The sequence below is a fragment of the Mycetomoellerius zeteki genome, unplaced genomic scaffold (assembly GCF_001594055.1).
Source record: "Mycetomoellerius zeteki isolate Tzet28-1 unplaced genomic scaffold, Tzet1.0 scaffold61, whole genome shotgun sequence".
Lineage (NCBI taxonomy): Eukaryota > Metazoa > Arthropoda > Insecta > Hymenoptera > Formicidae > Mycetomoellerius > Mycetomoellerius zeteki.
This window is the reverse complement of record NW_017257621.1, coordinates 1188108-1208477: the sequence shown is the minus strand read 5'-3', so window position 1 is coordinate 1208477 and position 20370 is coordinate 1188108. Positions and strand designations below refer to the sequence as shown.

General features: G+C 34.4%; 4 protein-coding genes across 9 annotated transcripts in view; 1 reads left to right on the top strand and 3 right to left on the bottom strand.

Annotated features, from left to right (window-relative positions):
* moody (G-protein coupled receptor moody) overlaps nucleotides 1–5282 on the top strand; it is a 10835-nt gene extending 5553 nt beyond the window's left edge. The window contains exons 2-9 of one of the 4 annotated variants that reach the window (XM_018456885.1): nucleotides 1237–1389; nucleotides 2071–2211; nucleotides 2464–2634; nucleotides 2764–2891; nucleotides 3225–3378; nucleotides 3466–3665; nucleotides 3918–4121; nucleotides 4911–5282. In XM_018456885.1, coding sequence (XP_018312387.1) covers nucleotides 1237–1389; nucleotides 2071–2211; nucleotides 2464–2634; nucleotides 2764–2891; nucleotides 3225–3378; nucleotides 3466–3665; nucleotides 3918–4121; nucleotides 4911–5002 — 1243 coding nt within the window. In that variant the 3' untranslated portion in view covers nucleotides 5003–5282. Of the gene's footprint in view, nucleotides 1–1236; nucleotides 1390–2070; nucleotides 2212–2463; nucleotides 2635–2763; nucleotides 2892–3224; nucleotides 3379–3465; nucleotides 3666–3917; nucleotides 4203–4910 lie in introns of all 4 variants that reach the window. The other 3 variants (XM_018456888.1, XM_018456887.1, XM_018456886.1) reach the window with 3 other exon arrangements.
* On the bottom strand, nucleotides 4167–8289 carry LOC108728371 (phosphotriesterase-related protein). 3 transcript variants are annotated; one of them, XM_018456891.1, is made up of 8 exons: nucleotides 8206–8289; nucleotides 7748–7834; nucleotides 7404–7563; nucleotides 7007–7197; nucleotides 6724–6882; nucleotides 6384–6548; nucleotides 6062–6282; nucleotides 4167–4426 (listed from the first exon to the last, which is right to left on the bottom strand). In XM_018456891.1, the coding sequence occupies exons 2-8, from the start codon at nucleotides 7779–7781 to the stop codon at nucleotides 4391–4393; spliced, it is 966 nt and encodes a 321-aa protein (XP_018312393.1). In that variant the 5' UTR covers nucleotides 7782–7834; nucleotides 8206–8289; the 3' UTR covers nucleotides 4167–4390. The 3 variants fall into 3 exon arrangements, with proteins under 3 accessions (XP_018312393.1, XP_018312392.1, XP_018312391.1); XM_018456890.1 differs by lacking the exon at nucleotides 4167–4426 and adding an exon at nucleotides 5760–5959; XM_018456889.1 differs by lacking the exons at nucleotides 4167–4426; nucleotides 8206–8289 and adding exons at nucleotides 5825–5959; nucleotides 8017–8051.
* A 727-nt stretch (nucleotides 8290–9016) lies between these two features.
* LOC108728352 (ras-related protein Rab-32) lies at nucleotides 9017–11974 on the bottom strand. The gene is made up of 6 exons (XM_018456857.1): nucleotides 11654–11974; nucleotides 11286–11318; nucleotides 10894–10990; nucleotides 10693–10749; nucleotides 9852–10093; nucleotides 9017–9365 (listed from the first exon to the last, which is right to left on the bottom strand). Exons 1-6 carry the CDS (start codon nucleotides 11781–11783, stop codon nucleotides 9241–9243), a joined length of 684 nt encoding a protein of 227 aa, XP_018312359.1. The 5' UTR covers nucleotides 11784–11974; the 3' UTR covers nucleotides 9017–9240.
* A 58-nt stretch (nucleotides 11975–12032) lies between these two features.
* On the bottom strand, nucleotides 12033–19215 carry Cdc27 (cell division cycle protein 27). The gene is made up of 13 exons (XM_018456855.1): nucleotides 19034–19215; nucleotides 18060–18135; nucleotides 17798–17945; nucleotides 17342–17725; nucleotides 16935–17256; nucleotides 16684–16872; nucleotides 16261–16507; nucleotides 15993–16173; nucleotides 15429–15654; nucleotides 15207–15334; nucleotides 14794–15115; nucleotides 14564–14711; nucleotides 12033–14343 (listed from the first exon to the last, which is right to left on the bottom strand). Exons 1-13 carry the CDS (start codon nucleotides 19055–19057, stop codon nucleotides 14216–14218), a joined length of 2523 nt encoding a protein of 840 aa, XP_018312357.1. The 5' UTR covers nucleotides 19058–19215; the 3' UTR covers nucleotides 12033–14215.
* Between the last annotated feature and the right edge of the window lie 1155 nt (nucleotides 19216–20370).

Genomic DNA, 20370 nt, shown 5'->3' with positions numbered 1-20370 from the left:
AACTCTTGAAGTGTTTCTTTGTGTAGTTTATTTTTTTTCAAATATTTTGTTACGAATTCAGTTTAAATCCAAATTATTTTCTAGACCTACTATTATCATCATATAAACATGATGTTTGGACTCTATATTTTTAATTCTTACATTAATGGTGCAATAGTGTACGTTTTATTGAATACATCATGCGACCTCAATCTTTTACACGATTTCAAAATTTCTGTTAACTTATCCCGCTGTGTATTCTATACGTAGGGCTATCATCCGTCCGGATTTTCTCGGATTTGTCCTAGTTTTGAAGGCGTCAGGGAGCGTCCGAGCAGGTTTTTCGAAGTGGTCCGGATTTTGTATAGTTTTTCATTGTACTCGTATTATTATTATTAAATAACAACTACGCAAGTTGTCATGATTTAATATAAAATTTTAATATATATTTTCTGTTTATAATTGATGCAATTTAAAGATTTCACATATTTTTTGAAAAAAATTATTATTATATACTTTTTCATAGTTTGGAATACTTTCAACGTTTGGACGTTTGGAATAGGTTTGAAATAGAAAGTCATTATTTTTCTTCAAGGAGGCACATACAAGCGCGTATAATAATTTATGTAGGTTTTTTTCTGAGAGGAGCATGCACATTTGGCACCTTTTTTTACCTTGTTTTAAAAAGGTAAATTTTAGTTATGATTAATAAATATACTTCGTAACTATTTGAACTTTCGTTTTTATTTGTGAAAATACTTTTAGGTATAAAAATGTTAAATATTATATTAAATAAACAAAATTTACGATGAAAAAATTAATATTAACATAAAAAAAATGTTCGGGTTTTAGTTGTAAAATCCGGGGATTTGAAGCTCATTGTCTTAGATTAGTGATTTTACAGATGGCAGCCCTACCTATACGTAATTATTTTCTTTACGGAAAGAACCGAGAAGCAAACGTAGTGGGTTTTACGAACACGCGTGAATTTTTCCAAAATCAATTTTTCTACTCTTGAGAAAAAAAAACCGAAAAAATCCGCGGAAAAATTGGGTTTTTTCCGATCCTTTAAAACCATACAAAAAACTGTACACAACAGATCAGCTGGGACGTTACGTCGAACAGCTGATTGGGGGGACAGTTTTTCTACGATAGAAAAGCCGGATCGGAGAAGAAAAACCGTGTCATTTGAACGCAACTTTAAAGGGAATGTAAGTCGAATATTTAATTCCGTTCTTCCGCTCGTGAATGTTGCAGGCCTTCGAGGTCAGGTCGAGGCCGAATGGAATCGCTAGATCAGAGCTTCGACACCTTCGGCACGGCTGGCATAATGGACGGCACGGACACGTGGTTGCCGCGTATCATGGACAATGCCACGCATAGCACTATTGTCGACGCGGAATTATCGAGGTATGTTCTTTTTAGAAGCATATATACAGTCTTATATAGAATCTCTAATGCTGATTCTACAACGAGTGCAGTCGGAAGTCTTTACTCTTAGGTTCAGTTTCACAATTTACGATTAACTCTTAATTGAGGTTCATCTTATTTCTCATCTCTTTTTTTCAATTCTAAAATTAGATATTTTTAGTTCTAGAAAGAGATAAGGAATAAGTTAAACCTCGGTTAAGAATTGTGAAACTGGGCCTTAATCGATGAAGTTAGTCAACGATAAAGATTTAGGACTACTGTCTACTGACTCATTGTAGAATCAGCATAATTCTTCAATATTTCGATTTTTCATACATTCTTTGGTTGTCTTGAAATCGACTTTATTTCAAAGTTACGAAGTGGTGTAATTAAATTTGTGAATTAATTGTGTGAATTAAATTTAAAATAATGAAAATAATCTTGATTTTTATTTCAAACTTGTGGAATTTGTGCGCGGTACATTTATATTATCTTAATTTTGAATTTAAATCAATCATTGATTTTAATTTTCTAAAGTTATTTGTTATTATTTATAATTATAAACTTAATTGTATTAATTATATAAATTTTTAATTATATACATATATAATTGTTACTTATCAATGTATGTATAGTTATGTGGAGAAATGGCTATTCTGATGATTATTTTATCTACCGCAGATTTCCAAAGCCCTTGAGAACCTTTGCAGCGGTAGTGGCAATCATCATCATGATTATCGGTTTAGCCGGTAATCTACTAACGATCGTGGCGTTATGTAAATATCCTAAAGTTCGCAATGTTGCAGCGGCCTTTATTATAAGGTATGATAAACAAGTCTACATACATGACTTTGTTATCAAAATTATTTACTTATAAATTTACTTTATAATAAATAGCTTGTTCACACACATATTGAAGAAGCTTTTGTACTACACCTTGTGTTCATCATTATCTCGTATAAATATATCGCGTCATTCTAAAAGAAATTGGCTCCTAAATTCTAGCATTTTTTTAAAACGGAACTTTCTCTAACGTTCACGTCGATTAAAATGAAATTTTTATTACTGAAACAGCTTATGCATCGCGGACTTTGTGTTCTGTCTGCTGGTGCTGCCGTTCGATTCAATCAGATTCATCAACGCCAGTTGGGCAGACATTCGATTCTTCTGCATTTTTGTACCCTTTTTGCGGTACGGAAATGTCGGGGTCAGTCTCCTGTCTGTCGCAGCAATCACTATTAATAGGTGCGTGTGCTTTTTTTTAAATCTTCTTAACTCTTTACAGTTGAACTGCCTGATCCAGTTAAAAAATTTTCTTCGATTCGATCGAGTTTAAAGAATTATTATTTATAATTCAATCTTTTGATTTTATAGGTATATTATGATAGCGCATCACGATATTTATAGCAAGGTTTACACGAAGTATTGGATAGCCACAATGATAATCTTTTGCTGGATCTTCTCTTATGGGATGCAGATACCTACGCTGGCAGGAGTGTGGGGTGAGTCGCTATTTTATTATTTAATTATTCATAATTGAAGCGTTCAACGGTAAAAACTTGCTAAAAGCGGTAAAGTTGCAAATATTCCAAGAATAAATAAAAAAATATTATTTAATTATTTGGCAGAATAATTAATAAGACTGTTACATTAAATACTTAATATACTGATATAAAGATGATTTTTCATAATTAAATAAGAAATTAAATATATCATATTCCTGCCTCTTGTATGTAAATATTTTTTTATTTTACATATATATATTGAATATTCTTTTTAAATGTATATTTGTTATATTTTGCTTTATTATTCATCACTCATTTGTACTCTATCAGGTAAATTCGATTACGATTCCAATTTGGAGACCTGCTCCATCGTCAAGGATCGTCGTGGTTACACTTCTAAGACATTCCTTTTCGTTATGGGATTTCTGATACCCTGCTTAGTGATTGTTGGCTGTTACGCTAAGATATTTTGGGTGGTGCACAAGTAATTTGACATTTCCGATTTACACGTTTATAAATAATCTTTACCGTTGATTATACTGCATTAATTAAAATTTAATCACCATTCTAGATCAGAATCGCGATTGCGAAAACATGCTGGACCGACGATAAAGTCACCTCATACGCCCGGAAGGGATATCAGGGAACTCAAACAGAAGCGCAGCGAATGGAGACTCACAAAGATGGTATTAGTAATCTTTCTCAGCTTCCTCGCGTGCTATTTACCAATCACCATTGTCAAGGTGGCCGATGCGGAAGTCAGATGTCCCGGTAAGAATTATTATTTATAGCGCATTATTTCCGAATGAAATAACATTTTACATTCTCATCTTCATTTATCGCAGCATTGCCTATATAATATACGTTCAGTTTTTATCAGTTTTCATTTCTCTTCTTATCGTTTTGAAAATTACAGCTTACACGATTATTATTTTAAATAATAAATTCGTTAAAAAGAAATTTGTTGAAATCGTATCGTCATTTTAGATTATTATTTAGCGTCGTTCCGTCAAATTGTTTCAGAGTGTCACATTCTGGGATACTTGCTATTGTACTTCGCTTCATGCGTGAATCCAATCATCTACGTGATCATGAATAAGCAGTACAGGCAAGCGTACGCCGGTGTGATCGGCTGCAAATGGATAAGGGCGACCTTAACGCCGTACGGCAGCAGTGCGCCGGGTGGTGCCGGCGGTCTCCAGGCCCATCAGCATGACTACGTCCAAGGTAACTTCGAGCAACGACACGCGGTAACGCTCACCAAGCTCTGACCGAGCGCGCGAGCCTAAGCGACCACTCGCTCACTTCGTAAGTCAAGGGCACCACAAGTTTGCTGCTTTCTGTTTTGATCGTCACTTTGGTACCACTGACCAGTCTGTGTGTATATTTATATATGTGCTAATGTCAATTAATCGCAATTCCTAATTACTGATTTTCTTCTACGCTCTGCATGTTCTTAATTCCACTTTTCGTAAAATCGAGACGAGCAAGCGACGTCAAATTGTCGCAATCATCATCGGATGCTTCTGCACCTTCAATCATAGTTATAATTAATCATTAATAATGTGCTAACACACAAAAACACCTCAAGTTTTTTTTATCGCAATTCGCTGAATTTATTATTGACTCAGTTTGACTAAATGTAGTTCTAATCTTCACCGCTCACTCTTTTTTAATTAACTAAAATTAAATTATATTAATATCTATAGAAAATTACGGAACTTAATTCAAAATTTAGAAGAAAGAGTATTTTATCCTCTTATGATTTTCACGAGTTATAAAATATATAAATGTCATATAAAACAGCGTTGTTTAATTTCATTGTTCTTTAAATACATATTTTGCTTCAATAACATATACTATTATATTATACAAAATATAAATTTGTAACTATTTAAAAATAATTTACTTTATTATCGTCTCTCTGTCAAGTGCTTGTATTTGTGTATTCCATGCAACTGCGAGTATTTTCATTAATATTAATTGAAATGCAATTGTACTTTATTCCTCTGCTAGACTACTCAAAGGACTTCAGCAAAACGATGGTATCGACGGTCTCTATCGCTATGAATCCCGTGAGAAGTTCGCAATTCCAGGAGGAGCTGTGAGGCGAACGTCGAGAAAAATGGAAAAAGACAAAAGACGTTTCCCGTTTCAAAAGGAAAAAATGGAAGATGAGAAGAAAAAGAAATAAATTGTTATTGATAACCGTGCAATAGTTATCAAGTTAGTTCGCATAATTTTTTTTACCTCGTAATATAATAAGAAAATAAAATAATTCATAAATTATTTTTTCGTTAAAGAGTGAAATAATACGAATGTCGAATATGTTGCGTAGGTTTTTAATTTTTGAGACATTCGAGGAATAGTTATACTTTCTACTGGATAATGACTTTTACCAAAGATTGTCATGTGTCATTGTATTTTATAATAAAATATAAACTTTGTATTGTCTTTTATTTACATGATTATTAATATAATAATTCTTAAGCGAAAATTGTGGTAAAAAGATAGACTATTGTAATAATAGTTTACGTTAGAATAAAATTATGAACAAAAATATGCTAGGATTTTTAATTTTTAATAAACGATTTGTTTCCTTTATAGAACTTAATATTGTTCTTTTATTTCAAAAGTAATACAATTCAAAAAATCAAGCTTTTTTAAGAAAGAGGAAAAACTATTTTTTAACTTAACAAAAAATTATTGATTAATATCTCAAAGAATCTTGTTATTCGAGTCAATCTGTAGATCGAGTTTCGTATTTTCATTGTATCGAATAGAACGGCATTTAAACATTGTTTATTATTAAATTATATTAATTTAATAAAAATTAATTTTGAAATAATTAATGTATTCTATTAGTTTATAATTATTCGTAAAAATATCAATTTATAATTAAGAACACAGTTTGTTTCGCAAGATTTGGTTTACTGCCGAGTAAGCCACTTCTTGGGATTCTCAACTGTTATCAGTATCATTTCTTCCGTCGTGAAACCCTTGTTTATCATGATTGGCACAACATTATTAGCAATATGAGAGTATCCATGTCCGCCAAAATGTATCTTAAAAGTCAACAAAGTGTTTTCAAGTGTCTAGTCTGGGATCAGGGAAACATTAATTTATAAAATTATATGAAAAACGGAAAATATTAGAGAGATGCGTACCAGGCGATGTTTGGTGTGTATATCATGACTCATGAGAACTCGGTCTAGTTTTTTCTCTTTCTTCAGCAGCGCAATACGTTTGACACGCTGTGCATCTGACAGATAATCGACCAACGGATTCAACTGATAGAAAGAGCATTCCATACCGAACAGGTCGAACTGGATATAACATTTGGTAGCGTCGGCGAATTCCATGAGCTGCTCCTTTTTTATTAACGTACCTATCAAATTAATTTAATTAATCGTGGTGATACATTCAAATGGATATCTAAATTAAAAGTTAAAAATTGATGAAAAAAGAAAAAAGTTGTAACTCTCTTACGATCGACGTGAGACATAATAGCTCTGCTCATATCTCCACCCGCCTCTTGATAGATCCTCATTATTTCCATGGGCGCAGATGCATTCCTTCCAGGATGAAAGCTTACAGAGCAACGTAACTGAGCTTGCACCTCGGCAGTTGCGCAAATGGCACGTTTTTCAAAGTCTAATAGACATATTTTATAATATTTTAGTATATTATATATATATATAAAATTTAATATAATAATATATGTAATATCTTGATACAAGTTTTGCTGAAAGTATAGAATGATTCGCAATAAATCGATAATAATTACGAAAAACATTCGGCAACTGTTTAAGTACAATTGCGTGCATACCTTCGATCGGCCAAGTACTGCCAACTTCTCCAATGAATCCTGCCTTTACTTCGGGACACTCCACGCAACCCTCTTCTAACTCTTTGCATAGTAGATTGTACATTTCTTCTTTGGTCATATTAAGAGTCGATGCATTTTGAGTGCTGGCGAGGTAATGGCCTGTTTAAGTTGAGAAAATTTATAACAAATAATACAATAAAGTAATATAATAATGTATTATTATGATTTTAAATTATATTTTATTAAATAAAATTAATATTATTACATATAGCATACTATATACCGGTTCCCGCAATCACGTTAACTCCCAAGGACTGGCTGATGTTCTTCATTAAAGAAATATCACGTTTCAAACCGTGGCTACTGTTCTCCACGATAGTTCCGCCACCGGCCTCTTTAAATAATTCCACATCTTTATAGACAGCTTTTGTCGCGTCATCACCGTAAAACTCCAAGTTATATAAGCTGCTATATCTAATGCAAAACAATTAAATCCATATTTATCATCTTTAACATAATTTTTATTAATTTAATAATTTATTTATTGTATAAAAATTTTCATTTTATACGAAACGGACTATGAGTAATATGATATATATTTTCGAATCTAAAGCGAGACTATTTTATTAAACGGGGAGAGAGAAGGTAATTTAAAAGGAGGGTATTCCAATTAAACTTACGGATACTGCCGAACGTATCCGGCATCTTGGAGAGATAAGCTGCCGACAGGGAACCGTTTAAGATGTTTCGGCGGTGGTACATAAAATTTGCGAAAATCAAGAGCCAGATGTTCATGTGTTAACGTTTTCCCGAGCTCGGATAATCGTTTATTTCCTAGCACTGTACCGGAAAATATAAGAACTTAAGTTGCATTATCCAAATCTAATACAATAAAAATAAAAAAAAGAAATTTTTTGCTCAAGTATTTAACTTTGTCATTTCGCTTCTTAATTTGCTTTACTTAAAATATAATTTCTTCCCTATCTAATTTACTTATCTTCTTTTTTACTTAATATACGCTTACCCGTATTCACGCCATCTGGAAAGTTGTCGGTCATTATTATTATTCTTTATTTCCGTTATGAATAAAGAGCTCAATTTAATCCTTATCCTGCAGTTTGCGAATTGAAAGAATGCAATTAAACGCGCGTTCTAAAGGCCGTCACACGTACAAAAATTTTAGTCGAAATCGTAAGGTCACAAGCAAATCGACCAATCACAATCAAAATTAAGATCTCGCGTTTTTAAACGCTTGACTGTGATTGGTCGATTTGCTTGCGGCCTTACGCTTACGACTAAAATTTTTGTACGTGTAATGGCCTTCACGCATTCTACAATAAACCATTAGTCATAAATCAGAAGTTAGAAGCTGGAAATTGACGACTGTGATTGGTCAATTTCCAGCTTCTAACTTCTTATTTATGACTAATGGCTTATTAGAATGCGTGTTAAACTTCCATAAGTTTAAAATTGTTCGCGTACACTACTCCCTACAAGCTACGATTCAACACTGTATAACTTTAACTACTGCGACGCATAACCTATACTTTCCTTCTAATCGACCTAACTCAATCTGGAAACGCTCATTATCTCTATGCGATCGGCGCTATTCTTAAATGTCTCTGTACTCTTAAATGCCTGATAAAATATTATCGGGGTTACAGCGAATAGAACTTACTAAAAATGTGTACGTAAGCTTGTGTGTTATCGTAATTTACAAGCAAAAATAACAATATTTGCAAAACGTTACGTCTTCTATCTTTATTGCATTTCAGACGTAATGAAGAAAAAATTAAAAAATCACACATTAATTTTTTACTGCTTGTAATAAAAACTATGTTTCAAATTAATTTCATTTAACGAAAAAAATCACAATTAATTAGTTATTGTTTATTTTTAATTATATTCAAAATTTAATAAACGTGACATATCAATTTATAAATATTATTATATTAGCATGGCTGAGAAAAATGATATAACGGCACCTTCCATTTACCTTTTTGGTTACTTTTAATAAATATTAGCATTTTAGATTATTAATTTAAATATAATTAAAAGAATAACCACGATAAGTCTCGTCGTAATTATTTTTTATCCATTATTTATTATACATGTAAATTTATAAGAGGACATTATTGTTGGCATGGCGGATAAATGATAATAGCATCTTTTATTTTCATAGAATTTCAGAGAATTTGGAAAATTTTATTTAATTAAAAGAATAATTATTAATTAAGTTCATCATCTTATTTTCTGTAATTTATTTACGTAAATTTATAAAGGGTACATTGTAACGCGCGGTCAATAAATGATAATGACAATGGTTATCACATAAAGCAAATGTGACTATGATAATATGTATATAAATCTTTCAACGATACACTTTTGTAGCTTCGTTTTATCATTATATTACCACCGTGTTTGATGATCTCGCAATTATCTGTTCATGCACGTTGATTGATGTGTATTCTCAATTATAATTCTAAGATGATCGTTCATGCACGTGTATATATCGTTCTATTTGCAACACATAGATTTTTCGCGACTCGACGTGCCCTCGTGCCGTAATCGAATTGAGTCTCGTATACCGTTGTCGAATCTTGAACTTAGCACCTTGTCCACCAAATAGCGTATCGCTGTTTCTGCAAAGGATATTAAATTAAGACTGTTTTTCTTAAATTAAAATGAAAAAATTCCGAGATGTACAAATTATACATCATATATCGTATTAAAGAGCCATTTAAGAAAAGTCGAATGATGTATCTTGCGAAAACATTAAATCAAGACATCAAAATATTTCGGTAATTAATCGAAAACTATTAGTATTTAAACACGTATAACTTGATAAGTATTTAAGGCTAGAATTTGGTCATTTCTCCAGCATCCTTCTTTAGTAATAGAGAGAGTATACAAATTTTTTTATAGAAGTAAAACAATATATGTAAATTCTCACAATCGTAATCACTCTCTCTTTTGGATCCATATTTTTTAAAATATTATTAACAATTCAAAACATTAATAATAATGTTAATAATTATTACTTTTTTATGCAATAAATAAGATAACAATATCCTTTTTAAGGATATAAATACGGGAATGAGCAGAGAGTAAGCTGATCGTTCACCTACCGACGTTGGTGTTGTTTTTCGCGGAAGTCGCGTACCAAGCGTGTATCTTGTTCTCTCTGCAGAACTTGGAGATCTGCTCGTCGGTTACAGCGACCGATATGTCGCACTTATTCGCCAGGAGTACGACTGGTATACCTGAACCGTCTGGCAGCGCGACCTTCTCCCTGAGATCGTTCAGCCACTTCTTCATCGACTGGAAGGTCGCCGCGCGTGAGATGTCGAATACGAGAGCCGCGGCTACCCTACGTATAAATAAAAAATCAATGAGCGTGAGAGACAAATTAAAAAAAATAAATTAAATAATAACAAATAAAAAATATGGTTGAAATTTTTCAGATTGATCAGTCAAAAATAATGTTTACACATCTAATCTTAATTATTTCGATGAGTCATATCATACACTGTTAAATATGAAAGGAACAATGACAATCAGAAGAAAATCTCTTGAGTTAAATAACATTCTATTTTTAACTGTATGTGAAATGTAAGTCAATTCATTTCTGTGGTTTCAAAATAAACTTAACATCCTTGTTAACGTATGCCATAATAAATTAAATTTAAGTCAAATTTAATACATTTTCTTTGAGTTAAATTGTTTATTTCATTGTTTTAGTTAAATTAACGACTTATTGAGTAGCAACGACAACCTATAGAAATGATTAAAAATAACTCAAATTGGATATAATTTATATCCACGTTATATCAATTTAATAGTGTACTATTAAATTGGAGCCAAATATGTCTATTATATGATAATAAACGTATTTAATACAAAGAAACCAAACTAAAAGAAATAAAATTAATTCAAGCGGATAATAAAAGATACGTTAGTCATATTTACGCGTATTTATAATAGACCCTCGTCATGTATCCAAATCTCTCGTGACCAGCGATGTCCCTAAAATATACAAAATTAAATTGTCGTTTTCATAATTATATATTCTGCGGGATTAAAAATAATTTCGAGGGGTCGCAAAATACATGCGGGAGCCCTTGAAGACAATGAAATAGCAAGCAATATAAATTATGCGTCTACAAGTACCATAGCTGTAAGTTTATTTTAGTTTGCGGATCCCAATCGAGCGTTTTTATCGCAAAATCGGCGCCTATGGTAATCTTGTAATTCGAGGAGAACTTCCCTGGAAAAGACAGTTTCGAGAGTGTGCGCCGGTGACGTCCGGATTAATAGCGTCGTATCGCAGCTGCGGTGTTTGACGCACGTATCGTTAAAACGGATAAGCCGGCTCTTTCCCTTTTCTGAATGCACGCTCCCGCAATACCTATCCTTTCGCGACATGCGATCCACGACTATGATTGCGATTAAACGCATGTCAAACGTTTAAAGTTTTCGGGAATTTCTTGCGAAACAATTCTGGGCAAGAATTGCTAATTAACTTCGATAATATGGACAAGAGACAAATTGCAACAAATTACCTTCCGTGTATCTTCTGACCAGCGCAGTTTTGCCTAAAATAAATAATTTCTGTGAAAATCTAAATGGGAAAAGATTTTGCGTTAAATTCTGTGAGAGAACTGCAAGGGTACCGAAAAGGATTCGCACTAACTATATAGAAAATTAGGTCCGATGAAATAAACTAGTTTTCAAATATAATGTAGCTTATAATGTAAACAAAAAATATCATAGACACAAGATATAATAATGAATAGTTTTCGAGCTATGGTATATCAATTTGTTTTATAAGTTTTATACTTTTAATACATCTTTTGATAAAAAAATTACCTTTCAAATTTGTATTTCAAATAATGTAAGTTTATCAATTACGAATCTCGCCGTGACTCACCAACACCATAATCGCCAATGACGAGGAACTTAAAGAGGTGTTCCTTGTGACTGAAGTTGGACAGGACGACGTCCGAGTCTCTCCTAGACGCTCGCGGGGTCATGCTCGCCGTGTGATCCGTTCGTCTCATCGATTCGATCGCTTCAACAACACACTTCGCAAACCACTGGCGGATTCTTGTCGACGGTAATAAACGATAACAGAAGAAGACGAAAGAGACGGACGACCCCGCGGGTCGCGTCCACCGTCTCGCTCCCCTCTCAGGCAGTAGTTCGTATCGGCAATCATTTTCTCCGTTATCTCACCTCGCCGTAAACACGCTGTCGTCTTTCTTATGATTTTTATATACGCTACAAGCTTTTAACAAAATTAAAAAAAAATCTTTTCGCCGCGCGCAAGAAATCAATGTTAAATGTATTGGATAAATAGGTGAGGAGTGAGGTCGTCAATATAGTTTCGTAAAAAGTGCAGGCCTTTATTTTGCGCATACACCTCTTTGTAACGAGTAACACGGCAGCGATTGTTGGCTTCGATCGAACCTTCTCGGTTTCTGTATGGCGGCGGCTGGGTAAAAGCGAGCCAGACATCACATACATTTACGCGCGCGTATTGGTTTTCCTAAACTCTTTGGAAGATAGTTACGACTCCATTTCCGCTCGGCAATTAAACATACGTGGATCAAACAATAAATAACGATTAGACGCCGTTAATAAATAACGAGATTAGATGCAATATGTCGGATATATGCAAAAAGATCTCCACCCTCGCTCCCATTTTGTTCCCCGTCAAAGACGCAGGGATGAATGTGGAACTGGAAAGAGATGCGAAAAAGAGATAAATATAAATAAATAAATTGAAAAGGGATAGACATACAGTGTGAATACTAACTCTAAAATTTTAAGCGGTAATTCCCCACACAAATTCAAGACGAAAATTGCATATGCCCGAAACAATTTAGTTTCAAATCAAAGAGACAGAGTATTAACGTTGAAGGAAAAAGTTCTTTTCCAAAAATTTCGAAAACCACTCAGGTTATTTTGATGAAACTTTGAACATGCACAAACATACGTTATATGAAGTTTTTGTCTTAAATTTATGTGGGGAATCACCCTTTAAAATCGTGCAGAGGATTTAGTATCCATCCTGTATAAAGGAGCGGAAGAAACAGGATACGCGTATCTGCATCATACAGACGTATTTTTTTAGTCGACGACTTGTGTACAACTTATTTTTTTCTTTTTTCCGTGTGACGTCTTTCGTTTAATTACGTGTACAATATAAAATGTTACAGTCACGCGCGACAGATACCAGCGCACTAGGATCACAACTCAATTTGTTTAAAATTAAAAATAAACGTATATTATTTATATATACGCCGTTCCTCCTAATGCAACACGTTGAGATCTCTGTTCCAGCAAATTTGACGATATTCGAGGAGTAACGACACAATTTGCATTGTACACTTAATATCGATACGAAGACCGACGCCGTAAACATCATAAATTCTGTCCAGCACTATTAAGAATATAATCCGACGAGTATTTCTATATATATATATATATAGACATTTGCGAGGCGAGTTATGCTAAATTCCGGATATCAGATAGAGATCGAAAAACCGAATGTAATCGCGCGATTACTGAACCACCGAAATCGCAGTCGCGGTGTTTCGGATTCGTATGTTCGATCAACCGAGGGGATCTTCATGGCGAGAATTGCACGATCGTCTAGGGGCTGCTCTGACGCCGAGCAGCTAACGATACCTTCACAATCACTAAATCAACAATGATAATCATACAAATAATAATGGTAGCACTAATAGTAATAGTAATAATAGTAGTACACAGTAATAATAATTTACATTTACACAAGACTCTTCTTCCTTATTCGCGAACAATTAATCATATTACCTAACTATATACGACATGCTTACGGTTATATTCGTTCACCTTATCGCAACATGATACAGTCTCTACTCAACCGTAAATCTTTAATATCTCGTCGCAAATTAAATTGATCCTTCTCCTTCCTTCTTTATTATAATCAAGCCTGATTAAAGCCAATTCTTTTCGAGTTCTCGTCTCTGAATCACATTTGATTTAAAGCGACTTATTCGCGAAACGGGACGAGGTACAAGAAAGAGAGAGATGATTAAGAGCGCATGAAAAAATAGAAAAGATAATCAAACAATCGTAAAAAAATATACAGAGGCGAACGCGTAATATACAAGTCGATGGAGGATGCTACATACGAGTCTTCTATCTTTGCGAAGACATCGCATCCGTGAATATAAGAATCCACGAAATCATGCAAGATAAAAGGAAAATTTGATGATGCGGAAAAATAATATAATAATTCTTTTTAACCGAATTATATGTATCGTATGGAATAGTTTGCAAAGATGTCGACAACCGTTCAATTTAAATCAATGATCGCGCATCAGTGATCTGACTAAGCTCCGACTAAGCAAAGCGAGATTGGCGAAAAATGATTTTAGATGACTGATAATGAAGATAGTAACGCTCCATCTCTTTTTCACGGAAGTCTTCTCGCATATCGTTTTCATAAACTATCGTCGCTGTCATCGGCGTGAGGTTCGACCGAGACATTGCCGGCAAGTGGCGCGGCACTTCCTTCTCTACTAGTTTCAACATCCTGTTCCATTGAGTTACTTTGTGCTTGCTGTTCATCTATAAGAATACAATAATTTTGTGAGATTAATTATACAAATTTTGTGAAAATTAATTATACAAATCATTATGTTATCAATAAAATATATTTGTGTGATAACAATATTACGAATCATTTCACTTATATAAAATAGCAAATAATATTTGTAACATAAATGATTTTAAAGTTCTAAATAATTAAAATTCCGTATAGGTCTCACTATATCTGATAACTACATACCTGATTGTGTCGGCGGAGAGTCATCATCTCCTTGACCTGGACTCAATATAGCCTCCTTAATTTGACTATTAACACCCTTCGGATCTAAATCCGTTGCCCAACTAAAGTACATTAACGCAAGATGGGTATTGCCTAATTTTTTATGTACCTATTGCAAATATAAAGGTATATTTATATAAGAGAAGTTAAAATAAAAAAAAATTATTTGATTAACTATACTGATCTCTTACTTTTCCTATCGAATAATAGACTAGAGATTCTTTGGGTATAATATTCTTTAGCTCCTCGAATTCTCTTAGAGCTTCCATATGTCGACCAATAGAGAAGTTGATGCTCGCACGATGGAATTTGCATAAAGTATTATCCGGATCATTCATTAGTGCGGTGTTTAAAGTTTTTAACGCCTGATCGGTTTTCTTCAGGGCGTGTTGCACGACACCTATATGACACATCAACGCAGAATTCTGCGGGTTTATTTGTAAGGCTCGTTTGAAGTGTAACTCTGCTAAACTATATTGCTCCTGTTTCGAAAATATCGTTCCTAATCCGAACCTTTAATAAAAGAAATGTTTTACATACAAATTCAGACGGTAATCAAAAAGCATGAAACATTATGATACTAATAAAATTTTTTAGAACTTACCATGCATTATAATGTCTAGGATCGAGTCTGATGGCGTTACGAAAAGCAGTAATCGCTTTATCTAGTTCTTCAGTCAAAACGTATTCATGCCCTAGCAATGTATAGGCATAGGGAAAATTAGGATCCACCTAATAAGTAATCAGGGAATGGTATATTATTTTCAATAGAATAAGTCGTATAGCACTGCTAACATTCACTACAATTAAGATTAACGCATGATACCTGAATAGCTCTTTGGAAAAATTTAATCGCAGTTTCGTGTTCCGTTTGCGCCGAGAAGAGATTGCCCGTGGCGCACCATGCCGCTGCTGAATTACGGTCTTGGGAAACTAGATCTTGAGCAAGCGTAGACAACTGTACTTCTGCGTGTAGATGCCACAGAACAGTGCTGTAAATCTCCATCAATTCTGTCCTCTGTGGCTCTAACTGTCGCACTTCGGCAAAATAACTTTGCACGAAAAAAATGAAGCAAACAGAATTAAAAAAGAAGAGAATTAAAGAGAAATACAAGGTTTGTTCTTGTCGCAAGCATCTACATACTCCAACATACTACCATAGCTCTTACTCAAACACTCGAGTGAGTAGGAGCTATGGTTGGAGCATGTTGGAGTATGTCAGAGCATGCGACGCGAACAAATCTATACTGTTATTGTAGTTGGACTTCTTAACTTTTTTTTTCATTTTTTCACTCTAAAGTTTGAACGTACGTCTATTTCATTATACATGGAAGAAAGTGCCAAAATCAATATATTTCTTTAATAATAACAATTAATATAAATTTATTACCTAGCAGCCTTTTTGTAATCCATCATTTCAAAATGTGCACGAGCCAACATAGAAAGTACCCAGCCCGTATTGTAGTGTCGTGACGGCAGTATACTTAGTATATGAGCCGCGTGCGTACATTTGAACTGACTCAAGTGCTGATACGCCATTCCTAATTCTCGTAACAAAGACATCAATCCCTCTGAAACATTACAAACACAAACATTTTTTTTAAATTATGCTATAGTTGAAAGATATCAAATAATTTAATTAAATATAATTAACGTACCTGCCGATTGCTTTTGTAATGTTATACCAGAGTGAATATTATTATTTTGGGCGTTAAGAGCGTTTGCATTAGCTACAGCTTTCTCAGATGTGATCGTTTCGCTTTTCTCCTTTTCATTCCTATTCCTCTCGTTTAACTCATTAAAGTTAGTTTTGTTTAAATTCGCCTTGGCTAGTCTCGCTTTCGTTTTCCGAGATGGAGACTTTGGAGTTGCAAATTTATTCCTATTAGGTGACTTGTTGTTTTCCTGAAATGTATGTGTCAAATTGATAGTAATCGAATGTAATAGAGACCGATAGTGTAATTAAAAAACAAATGAATTAAAAAAAGGCCATGTATGATCAAGGCGGGTGTTTAATAAAATTTTTGTGTGAATTTTACAATTTCCAATTCAAAAGTACAAGAAATAAAACAAAATTGTACCTTTACGGAATTATGGCTGAAAAGACGCGACGATCGTCTAACATTGGTGCCTTGAAATGTCGGTGATGGAGGTGAAGTCGGATTAGCTGCTGTTACTGTCACAATATTGGCAGTATTGCTTGTATTACCCGATTGGGAAAATACTGATTTGCCTTGTTGCAACGGTGTTTCTTTTCTTGACATTAATTGCTAAAAGATGCAAGAAAATTAGTTACTGTACACACATTACGATACTGAAAGATTGCACTCACCCCTACATGAGCTCTTAAACTACTAACGCGTTTCGCCAAGCTCTTTTGGTCATTGGCTTCTGTGAGAGTCGTATGCGAAGGTGGAACTGTCTGCTCGGGTGTATTGTTCTCCAACGGCAAAATACCGAAGCTAGGTGTGAGTGGACTCATGGAATTACTGAACATACTGCGATAACGCGATAGTTTCGTCCTCGGCGATATTGAAGAACAATTGCTGTAGTGAATCGACGCATTTTGTGGTGACTCCTCTATAGAGGAACACAGTCGCACCTGAGGTGCCTGACCACCATTTATCAGCGTTGATGCTATCGTCACGGGTGTACTGTAATGCACAAAACAAAATGTTAAATATTAATAAACTATTAATTAAAAATAAAAATTATTATATTGTATAATTATGTATATACCTGTTAGTGCCATTTGATATAGGTGTATTGTTACCATTATTTCCAGGTACGATAAAATCTGGTTCAGTGATGTAGCTAAGCGTGGATACAGTACCATGGCACATAGCGAAAGAGTCTAATTTATCTAACTGAAAAACCTTAGCAGGATCCACTTTCTCGCCAACATTACAAAGTTCTTCAAATGAGTGCCAGAGGAAGGGATTCAATTTCAAAGCCAGCTTGTGGGCTTCATTACCTCTCGCAGTACGCATCATTTTATAGTAAATCTTTGCTATTATCTGCAAGGAAAAGCATGCCTGTTCTCCAAACTGAGTTATTATTTCTTCCAAATTTTTCAATTGTTTATAATATCCACCGATTATCGCAGCTTCTGCTTCTGCATATCTAGAAATTTTTTAAAAAATCAACACATGTTCTCATTATACAGAGCACAATGAAAAAAAACATGTTACTTACTTTTCCAAATCATAACAACATTTTGCTAGTAGAAATCTACATTGTGCCGAACTGGGTGCCTTCTGGGATAATAAGGCATAAGCTTGCCTAACCCGACCAGAACGATAGTAACATGTTGCCAAAAGAAACAAACTTTCCTCCGTGTCCACTATAATATTGATGTAATAATACATTAGTATATATAATGTATATATAAATATAATCAAATTTATTATAAAAATATAAGAATAATACAATCAATAAACAAAGTAGATGATGCTACCTTCTGCACACAACCGTTCCGCCAGGAATATAGCGTCTGGATAAGCATAATGATTTAAACAATGCCATATGGCCGCCTAAAATTAGAAAATTCAACATTTATCTTGGTAATTGATTGTGCAATAGCAATATAAATAACTAAATAAAAAAATAAAAATATTTAGAAAAAAATACTTGAACAATACACAATATATATATCTATAAGTCTTAGATTTCAATGTAATGTTAGAGAGAAGAGTAGTTCTTTATTATACATTATTACATAAATGATGCAATATGTTAATGTCACTTATAGTCCTTAAAATGTATATTTAAAAGAATTATTTTTATTATCTATATATAAAATATATTCAATTAATATTCTTTGAATTGATAAGATATATCATATATAGATTTAATTTTTATTAGATTTAATTCTAAGTGATAAGCATCTTATTATTTAGCTGATACATGCACAATATTTAAATTTATTAATATAATTTGCAAACATAACATAATAAGTTAATTTTTTTAATAATTTGGAAGATCGCAATTGATATATATAAATTCTAGAAATGCTTTCTTTCTCAGATTTAATTCTCAAGTGACCATCTATCAAAATTCTTAAGTACAGCAAAATTTCGCGATTATTTATAGCCAGGACCCTCCTTTGCTCGTTTTTTTGCGACAAGGCAAATAAACTCAAAGATACATGTTTAGAGTACCATTAAAGTCGAATAAATAACGAGGACGAAAGAGCTGTCTTTAAGAGACAATCCTGTCTTTAAGAGGCGACCATCGTGGAAGTCGTTCGACGCGATTAAAGCCGTCGAGGTGCGAACAAACACGTCCGATCGGCGAGACGTCAACGTGTGGATGCGGCCCGATGTACAAAATCTCGCATGTCACAGCGGTAACGAGGTTCAAGGAAAATCCAACACTTTTACTTTTCTCTCCTCCTTCTCCTCCTCCGTCATTCTTTTTCTCTTCCATTACCTGCACTGGCTCCTGCACGATCATCGTTCACCCTCCGCAAGCGTGATCATAAAAGAACGTCTGGCCCTCCGGGCGCGCTTCGGTGAGAATTTAACGGCGGAATATTCCGGAAGATCCGAAGTCTCGGGGACGACCAATGGTGTGTGTATAAAAATTTCTTAGGAGTCCATCTTTAGTTCGATTCTTTTGAAGTGAGCGACTGCTCACTCAGGTCGAAGGGCCGCCAACCTGGGGGGGGGGGGGGTTAGGAGTTTTCCCGTTGAATTTCTCGGCGATTGGCAATACATTTTAGTGCATTCGTTTACGCAGCGGTTAGCGTAGAAGTATTATTTTAGCCTTGTTATTCACCAAATGTTAAACAAGGATCAAATATCGCCTCGGATTCATCTCCTTTGTTATGCTGGATTCGGATTCCGATGAATTTCGCTTCGTATTATCGGAATCCTGTTTTCTGATTGGATGCAGTTCGTACGACGAAAATCGGATGCAGTGTGAATCCAGCAATACAGTCCGTAATTCGTAATCCGCACCGGATGTCCGCAAAAGCATCTAGGGATTGAGTATGTACGGTAGATATTTCTCACGTAATCCGCAACTACGTGAAAAGAGAGTTCTAGGCTGGTATTGGCTGCGTTCAGCAGAACGTTTGTTTTGCAACTGTTGGAAGTTTCCTTCGCGCTGATTGGATCATACTTTTAGATCTAGAAGAATGGTCCTATCTCAGCAGACAATCATAAAACGGTTGCAAAACTGTTGAGTCTACTGAACGCAACCATTTGGCGTTGGAACAAATCGCCTTCCATATTGGAAAATCATAGCAAAGAAAACAAGGTTGTGTTCCGATCAGTGTTGTTAGGCGAGTCACCTTTTGACGCATGCGCGTTTGGACATGGCATCAGTGCTGTATTAGGCCGGTATTCATAATCAGATCTTATATTCAAGATCGTCTTAAGTTCAGCCTTGAGGTGTCATGAACCAATTAGAGAGCCGCGTTAGCGTATTAAGACAATGGCTGCGTTCAGCAGACTCAACAGTTTTGCAACCGTTTTATGATTGTCTGCTGAGATAGGACCATTCTTCTAGATCTAAAAGTATGATCCAATTAGCGCTAAGGAAACTTACAAGGGTGCGTTCCAAAACTCGACTCTATCAACTCCGAGTACCTTTTATCTTTGTTCAACATTCGATGAAGAACAAGGATAAATGATACTCGGAGTTGATAGAGTCGAGTTTTGGAACGCACCCCAACAGTTGCAAAACGAACGTTCTGCTGAACGCAGCCAAGGGCTGCGTTCAGCAGACTCAACAGTTTTGCAACCGTTTTATGATTGTCTGCT

Excerpts from the sequence above, each read along its gene's own strand:
- LOC108728371 (XM_018456890.1), bottom strand. The coding sequence starts at position 7,781 with ATGACCGACAACTTTCCAGATGGCGTGAATACGG. Across the intron at positions 7,198-7,403 it reads GGATACGTTCGGCAGTATCC|ATATAGCAGCTTATATAACT; the intron begins GTAAGTTTAATT and ends GTTTTGCATTAG. Across the intron at positions 6,549-6,723 it reads CAGTACTTGGCCGATCGAAG|ACTTTGAAAAACGTGCCATT; the intron begins GTATGCACGCAA and ends TATGTCTATTAG.
- Cdc27 (XM_018456855.1), bottom strand. The coding sequence starts at position 19,057 with ATGATCGTGCAGGAGCCAGTGCAG. Across the intron at positions 17,726-17,797 it reads TGTTGTTATGATTTGGAAAA|ATATGCAGAAGCAGAAGCTG; the intron begins GTAAGTAACATG and ends AAAAATTTCTAG. Across the intron at positions 14,712-14,793 it reads TCTATTATTCGATAGGAAAA|GTACATAAAAAATTAGGCAA; the intron begins GTAAGAGATCAG and ends TATTTGCAATAG.
- LOC108728352 (XM_018456857.1), bottom strand. The coding sequence starts at position 11,783 with ATGAGACGAACGGATCACACGGCGAGCATGACCCCGCGAGCGTCTAGG. Across the intron at positions 10,750-10,893 it reads AAAATAAACTTACAGCTATG|GGACATCGCTGGTCACGAGA; the intron begins GTACTTGTAGAC and ends TGTATATTTTAG. Across the intron at positions 10,094-10,692 it reads AGGGTCTATTATAAATACGC|GGTAGCCGCGGCTCTCGTAT; the intron begins GTAAATATGACT and ends ATTTATACGTAG.